The sequence below is a fragment of the Saccostrea cucullata genome, unplaced genomic scaffold (genome assembly GCF_032062105.1).
Source record: "Saccostrea cucullata isolate Sc308-1 unplaced genomic scaffold, CSIRO_AGI_Scuc_v1 ctg12908, whole genome shotgun sequence".
Taxonomy (NCBI): Eukaryota; Metazoa; Mollusca; class Bivalvia; order Ostreida; family Ostreidae; genus Saccostrea; species Saccostrea cuccullata.
In genome coordinates, this window is record NW_026921461.1 from 8,792 (window position 1) to 17,110 (window position 8,319).

The following is an 8,319-nucleotide window of genomic DNA, read 5'->3' on the forward strand; positions in this document are numbered from 1 at the left end:
GAGTATGCTCTCTCTGATAACAAATAAAATGTGAAAAATACTTTTTACGCAAAATACATGCTAATGATTAAAAAATATCGTATATATGAAATAAAAAGATTGTGCAGAAATTCATTGGATTGACGATACCCGCCAATATGATATGCTTACTGACAGCAGAGTTCGTATAGAGGCCCCATGACCATAAACAGAGAACAAATCAACATATCTTTTGAAAAAAATTAGATAATGAAACAAAATTTATATTATTTGTTGGAATTTAAATATTATACATAGCTGCAAAATTTCAAGAACATATGTTAAATAAAACTTAAGATATTAGGAATCAAAATTTTTACTTATGTTTATTTTCAGTTTATGGTCCTGGGGCCTTGCTTACGTGAATGAAAGAAAACTGTTAGTGTATGTTAGTGTATATTAATGCTGGAAAATCATACTTTCACAATCTAGGAACAGTCAATTTACAAATATCGTCGTGATTTGAAGTGGTTGAACCTATTTTAGTTTACAAAAATGTTGACTTTTTTCTAAAGAATTTTAAATTTGGTTCTAGGACCGGTATTTTCTAACCCTAAAAATAAGTAATAAATTGTTTAATGTTAATAACCCCATTATTGTTCTTGAGGTTAAAATATATATATTTCTTTAGATTTTATATAAAAGGAATTTATATGTCATTACATGTATTTATAATCTGGTTCTAATTGCTATAGTAGACAAAAAAACATAATTTTTATTTTCTCACGTTTCCTGTATTTAATAAAAGACATATCCATTAATCTAAATTTTGGATCAACTTAAAATATTAAACGTAATTAATTAGAAAAACGTCGATGACTTTCAGGGTAAATTTTTGATTAGATTTATAAAAATAATACATGTACTCCTTCAATTTAATGAAACCATTCAATGGCATTTATACTTCATAAACTAACTTTCCACTTAAGACGTAGTGTTCGGTAAAAGTTCGGTGCTCAAGGGAAAGAGGATAAAAAGAAGTTTTAATTTTCTATCTATTCCTCCAAGAGAAAATAAAGAGAGAGATATGAATGTTTTATTCTGAAACCGAAGAACACATTTTCAAACCATCGCATGACAATGGAGCTTTGACAGATGTTTCTGAGTGATGATTGCACACATCTTTACCCTGTTTCCGGCAAGTGAACTGGAATGTGACTAGATTTCACAAGTGATTGTGATCACGTGACTATAACTGTTCCATAGTTGTAGATTCCGTAGAAGCCACGCTTATTTCACTAGAAGACATATCACCCCCGCTGTAATCTTCCTCCTCACACCTCGTCCAACTATGTAACAGATCACTAAAATCAGGAGGCTGGGATGAGTTAATTATAGGAGCACCATTTCCTTTCACTTTGCCGAGTGTTCGATTAGTTCCTCCAGGTTCCTGCCAAAAGGACTGAGGAAGCTTCCGACGATTCATTGGAGTTAAATCACTATACTTTTTAACATCTGCTTGCATACGTCTAAGCTTCTTTGATTTTTTCTTATCTGATATAAAATCTTTTAATCCGTATCTAAACAAGTCTTCAAGAGGTCCTAGCCCTACTTTCGTGTCCAATTTCCCACTAAACTTATGTTTATTGTCTTTTTTCTCTTGTGAAGCATTGTTAAGCGTTAATAACTCTTTTGTGTTTTTGGTATCTACATTTTCACCCTGAGCGATGCGGAGTAGATCTGCGTAATACAGTTCCCTCCCTGATTTGGTTGTGACCCATTTGTCCTCATATATATCACAAGAGTCCTCGTCTTTCTTTTTGCCAAAGAATTTCTGAATATCGGAATTCACCATATCTGCAAAATTCAACAGTTGTTGCGTCATATCCGGTCCTTGCGACAATGGGATGTCAAAACTATCGTCCATCAAATCTTCTGAATAATGGGAGTCATGATCACTGAAATCGTCGTCATCCATTTTGTTATAGATGCATTTATCGAATGTTTCTACGGCTGCTTTGGTCAATGGTTCAAATGGTCGCTTGATGACCGTCTGGTGAAGGTCTGGACCATGAATCTGGGACATTCTGGGAGTCTGAAGGGCGGTCATCACAGCCTCGTTTCCATTTATACGGGGAAGAGTAGAAAAATGCATCTGGGACAATTTTAAATCATCGTCTTGGGTTTAGATATGGCGGGATTTTTTTCCTGAAATGACAAGACAAAAACATGTGTTTAAAAAGTAGGTTATGGACAGGAAGAAGGACAAATAAGTCACAAAGCGTATCTGTGATCTCCACGTAGAAAATTGACACACCACGGAAAGAGCAGAGTCCATTTCTCGGCGGAGGTCCTTAGTATTGATATCTTTTCGTCAGTTTTTATCTCGAAAATCTCTCGAAATGAAAGAAAATCAATATATTAAGCATGAATTCTAATATCTTGATAAAGCGTTCGTGTGAACTTCACCATCAAAATAATGGTTTCACGATGTTAAATTGAACTCAAAACAGGTGGTACCATTCGAATGTTTTAATTTAAATCTGACTGGATAAATGTTGTGGTGAAACAAACTGAGACCGGTCCTGCAGTATATTAAAAGTACTTTTGAGATTATCCGGGTAAATTTAATATAAAATAAGTTCACCCTGCCAACTGAATTTTCATTAGGTAAAACAAATGAAATACTGTTTAACACTAAATCCCGGAAGACTATGGCATTTTACATTGCTTGGCAAGGGAAGATATAAATGATGTCTATTGCTCAAGAGAAGAGTTCGACAAAAAAGACTATAATTCTTGTAAAGAAAAAAAATATGAGAATCTCCTTTTTGTATCTATACTGGCTTTCTGGCTACACGTATTTTCTTTTTTATTATTAACACAAATCTGCAGCATGACTAAAGAAGTCTAAGATTTTTTTTTTGCTGAATTTAGAAAATTTTTCAGAGACACTACTGCATGTATGAAAAAATCATTTGCAAGTGGTGATTATAGTGTCATGAATTGAATATATATATACATGTATATACCCAAAAAAAAAAAACAAGAAAGTTCTTACATGAAATAAATAATGTGTGATACACTAATTAAATTGGAACGCAAAAAAAGGAAATATAAATGCTACATTTTGCAACTGTGAAATTATCAATTATGGTAATCATGTATAAGATAAAAGTTAAGTTCCTTTAATCATAAAAAAATTAAAACAAACAAGCTCTGTATAGTATGTATATATCTTATCACCTTGTTCTGAAAATCAGACCTTACCTTACAAGACCATTGTAGATTTAAGGAGGATAATTTCAAAAAATAATTTATGCTTCACAAACCTATATCAATTATGGTAATCATGGGGAAAAAATCACAAATATGAAAAAAAAAATAAAATAAAATTTAAACAATATAGTTGTATATATTTATATATCGTTCCCAGAAGTGTCAGATTTTATGGGTGTTTGAATTTTTTTTCTATTTTGCAAAATTTCTCCTCCTGCGCGAGACAGTAATAATGTTCCACAACGATACCTTATTCTATCTTTGGCAATGGGTACTGATTCACTTTTCTTTTATCTTTATTTATTAAATTTTATGCATTTATGACAATTTACTTTGAATGCGATGTTTAAAAAAAAATTTCAGAATGAGTATTCGAAACATAAGCCAAAACTCTAACCAACATCTCCAACATCAGTTGCGAAATGTAGCATTCCATTTTTTTTGGTAGTTTCCTTTTAAACAAACAATTCATCAACTCTTATTCTTTTCAAAATGAACCAAATTATATTTCACTATGATTACCATCATTTTGCAATGTACACAAGACTTTTTTGCATGCATAACATTTAATGCTGGCCGTCCAAATACTAGTACATACTTCTAGAAAAGGATGTTTCTAGAAAATTCAGCATTCAATCTAAAGCATCTAGATGATGAATTCAATCTGAATGCAGTCTTTAATTAAAAGAAAAATGCAATATGCCTTTCCAGTTGTAAAGAGACACACACGAAAAATACAATGAATTTTGCTCCTATTCATTTTGAAAAGTGAAAAGAATGTTATAAGTCTCGCGAGAGATTACGATGTTTGATTTTTGTGACACTGAAGGATTTTCATCGTTGCACGAAAACTCAATTTGAATTCCTCGAACAACACTTGACCGGGTAACTCTGAATAAATATGTACATATTTAACTCTTCTAAAATACGTGTGATTTGAAAATAAATGAAGGGTTTTAAACTAATCTTGTTCCTGATATAGAAATATGTTCCAGCTAAATCATGTAATACAGGGGTGGGTAGAAGTCTCACACTATAGTTGTTAAAAGTTAGTTATTTTTCAAATATTACCAAAAATAGTGTCCTTAATATTTATAATATAATTCAACAATGTGATTTCGATAACATAATTTCATTTTTTATTTTATCAGTAATTAAATCAAAATTTCGAACCATCCTATCCATTCATATCTGAAAGAGTCTTGCCGAACCCGCAGTATTAATTCTTTCATTTAAGCTGTCGTTTCGTTTTCCAACCTGAGTACTTAATATTGCACAAAATGTTTGCAGTGATTTTAAATGTACATATTAGATTGGCACTAAGATTCCGTTTAACAAGAGATGTATTAAAGTGTCAGGTCGCTTGTTTCCTCTCAACAAACTATGGTCGGTGCTCCGGGCACCTTGCTCAAAACCATCAATCACCCTTACGTGCACCGACATTAAAAATGGAACCATACGAAAAAGGGGTCTTTTATTCGGAATTTGCATTGAGACTCGCATTTCTATATGTAAAAGCTCACTGTCAGATGTCAAAACTGAAGTCCCATAAACTTTCCCCTATACATCACCGTAGAGTTTAATTTAAAAAGGGATCTACTAAATTGAGAAAAATATATCCCGGTGTAGATACGATTGTCACCTCGGGGACAACGGTTTTGAGGAGATGTTTGAACGATCAGCTATTATTTTCTGGCTAACTGTTGTCCTATTGGTGTCGGTCAGCGGGCTGGAGTGCCAATAGAGGTCTTCCAGCAAATACCCTTCTAATTGATGGCTACTCCGATTTAAGATGGAGGGGCCGAGGAGGGGAAACACCTATTCAAAATATGTAAGAGTCTCACAAACATGGCTTTACCAACCAAACCAAACACCTGAAATCTATTGCTGGAGCCAAAAACAAAAAAGAGACCTTAAGTATCAAACAAATTTGCAAATTGTTGCATGGGAGTGCACCGCGTATTAAATTATATTTTTTGGTAAGCTTTTAAATTGATTTCTGTAGTATATATTTTGAAATAGAAATTTAATTTCCAAATTATTTTTAGCTAAAATTATTACAATTGTTGGGTGCTGTGTGCCATAATTTCACCACACAAAGACAGGAGCGGTACCTAGAACAAAGTTAGAGCTTACTCACTCTCCATGCCCAGAAATGACTTTCTGTTGGTATACCCTGAAGATAATTCCTCTGCCAAATGGTATTAGTACAGTGATTTAAAATCAGCCTCAATAGAAAATACAGATATGTGAATAAGGCGCCGATTGTGGTATAGCAGATATGATATGGAATAAAGTGGCTACGGATTTTATTTTCCTTCAAATTTAAACTCTTTATCAACATTTTAAAGATTTATAAATGGTTTTGAACGATATGCTAACATAAGCGATGGAATATTACACAACATTTTACCCCTAACTGGTAATAAACATTATCGGAAGGAGAAAGGGTCCGCCGTGCAATTTTAACACAGTACCGATGCAATATTCGTATTCCGAGAAAGAGGGGGTCTGCCGTGCAATTTTGACACAGTTAAGTATTGATGCAATATTCGAAAAGGAGAGAGAGGATCTTACGTGCATTTTGAAAGCAGCCGTGATTCAGTATTCCTGTCGCCATGAACACTTAGCAGCGCATAGCATTTTATAAAATGGTAAAGGTGTCGTAAGATTAATCCAAACTTGGTCCATCGGTGGATGATTAGCTCAAATAGACAAATCTGTTGATATAGCAGTTAAGGTTGTTTGTCCTACAGATTGTTCTCTTTTTTACCTTCTTCACTGAAGAGACCATCCATCACAGATCGACTGTGACAACAATACACACTCGAATCCTTTGTTCTTCTCTGAGGTTTTTAGATCAAGTTTCGAGTGTTTGAACTGTTATATACCCAAGTACAACCAAACACCCCTCTAATTCATGCAGAATGACGCACATTATGCATTCTCTTACGATATCAATAGAACATGCAATACCTTAATAAAATCGCATTTTTCCTCCTTTTTTATACACAAAATTTTTGATCAAGGAAATTTTTATATCTTCTCAACAATAAACAATGATAAAAAAAAACCTACCATTTTAGTTAATGTCTAAAAAAGAGTATGTTTCTTCAGACTGTTTATATTGAGATTACAGTGATAGTTGTTCTTCGGTAAGAACCCGTTGTAGAAATTGTACAGAAGGCCACAAAGAGATAGATAAGAGTTCGGGGCTGAAATTTGTAAAGTGTCACAGATTACTACTGTACAAACTAACATTCTGGACAGCACGGAGAAAACAAAACCACAGCAAAGACTGATCCCCAAAGATTTAGAACAAACCACTGTGTCCAGTAGGCAACAAAAACGACATACTTACTGTTACGAACACATGGTTCCACGAAATACATTGATTCCTAGCACGATAGCACAATACTGATAGCGTTAGTCCATTTTGAACGCACTGAACATCATGTGCAATGTGCTGATGACAAATGGCCGTGAAGGCGGAATAAGAAATGAATTCTGCGTCCAAATAGAAACTCTTCACACGTTTAGGTAGATTTTATCCAACGTAAAAACAGATAGGAAACCATAAGAATATTTGAATATGTTGTTTGTTATCGGGTTAGAGACTACGAACGGTAATAGCTTACAGTTTACACAAGATAAGGGAGGGTGGACTTCTCGCAGACGACAGCCAATCCATGGCGGCAAACCTAATCGATCACGTAAAATGTGATTACACAGAATTAACAGGTACATTATATTGAAATCATTAACTGAATTTTAATTTAGTGTTTGACAATTAAATGATGTGGTTGTTTAGACAAATGAAAAGATAAGTCAAAGAGATTTTCTAAAGAAGTCAACAAGTCAACAAACTCGATGTCTTTTCACAAATCCTTTTTTCCCCTAAATATCATTTCTGTCTTAAGAAAAAGGAAAGAAATGATCCTTCAAATAAAAGATAAAGATTAATTATTAGTTATTTTAAAAGTTATTCAGAAATTGTACTTGTCTACATGAAAAAATATAGTGCTTTTTTCTATGTATTTTAATTAATTCACGCATCTTTTTAAACATTGAGGGATCTGAATAATAAATTACCAGGAATGTTATTTGGGAAAAAAAGGAAAACCAAAAAAAGGCATAGTAATCAATATCGAAAACACACATATTTATATTACATGTAAATAGTGCAACAAAACCATCAATAAAATTAAGAAATAATAACAAAGTTAAATAACTACTGGTTTTGCTAATTATGACTGGTAATTTGAAATGATATAAAAGATGTTCTAACGCTGAATGAATTTATTATCTTTTAAACACTACAAATATTTTTTTTCAATTAAAAACAACAATTTGTAAACAAAAATCCAAGAAAAACGTGAAGAGCAGGTACGACTAGAAAATCGAAACAAATTGCAGAGCAATAATAATAAAACAAAACAAAAGACATTCCTCCGTAAAATTTTGATACAATGACATTATGTGTAAATGTATTTGATAAAAATGAAATATGGAAAAGGGTCGTCATTGTTATTGCCAATGTTGTTTCTTGCATTTTCTTATTTCTATATTCAGATTAATTTGTTCATGGTAAGAATAAAACCTAATTCTTTATATTACTTCTTGAGATATTTGGTAATGTTTTTGCATTGAATTTTAATAAACATTTAGATATAAAGTAACGATTTTGTGAAAATAAAAAATAAAAATTATTTGTTCTTGTATAAAACATTAATAAATTCCGAACAAGATGTTCCTTTTCTTGCAGCTGGATCAAGAAATCTAATAAATATATAAAACAATAGTGTTTTTCAATTAAAGTAAAATAGTAATTAACTGAAAATTTAAATTTTTACTCTAACAGTTATATTTTTACGCCACAGCTGATTGTTCAGATAGTCTTCGGAACAATCTATGACTAATTTGTTTTCTTTGCATAAATAAGAGAAAAAAATAATAATAAAAAAAAAAACCAATTTAATTAAAACGAAGAATTCGAGAGCTCTAGTTTAGCAAGAAGGTAGAAAGTGTACCTTCTATTGTTTAAAAATATAATGTTAAAGAAAAGACACACAATATCAAAGT

At 32.3% G+C, this 8,319-nt stretch overlaps 1 protein-coding gene across 2 annotated transcripts; it reads right to left on the minus strand.

The window, feature by feature from the left end:
• Positions 1-1,038: 1,038 nt before the first annotated feature.
• LOC134260010 (protein PERCC1-like) lies at positions 1,039-6,879 on the minus strand. Of its 2 annotated transcripts, none has more exons than XM_062742595.1 (2): positions 6,599-6,879; positions 1,039-2,166 (listed from the first exon to the last, which is right to left on the minus strand). In XM_062742595.1, the coding sequence occupies exon 2, from the start codon at positions 2,111-2,113 to the stop codon at positions 1,208-1,210; it is 906 nt and encodes a 301-aa protein (XP_062598579.1). In that variant the 5' UTR covers positions 2,114-2,166; positions 6,599-6,879; the 3' UTR covers positions 1,039-1,207. The 2 variants fall into 2 exon arrangements, with proteins under 2 accessions (XP_062598579.1, XP_062598580.1); XM_062742596.1 differs by lacking the exon at positions 6,599-6,879 and adding an exon at positions 6,011-6,115.
• Positions 6,880-8,319: the final 1,440 nt, after the last annotated feature.

What these genes read in the sequence shown, in the direction of transcription:
- LOC134260010 (XM_062742595.1), bottom strand. Translation starts at nt 2,113, where the DNA reads ATGCATTTTTCTACTCTTCCCCGTATAAATGGAAACGAGGCTGTGATG.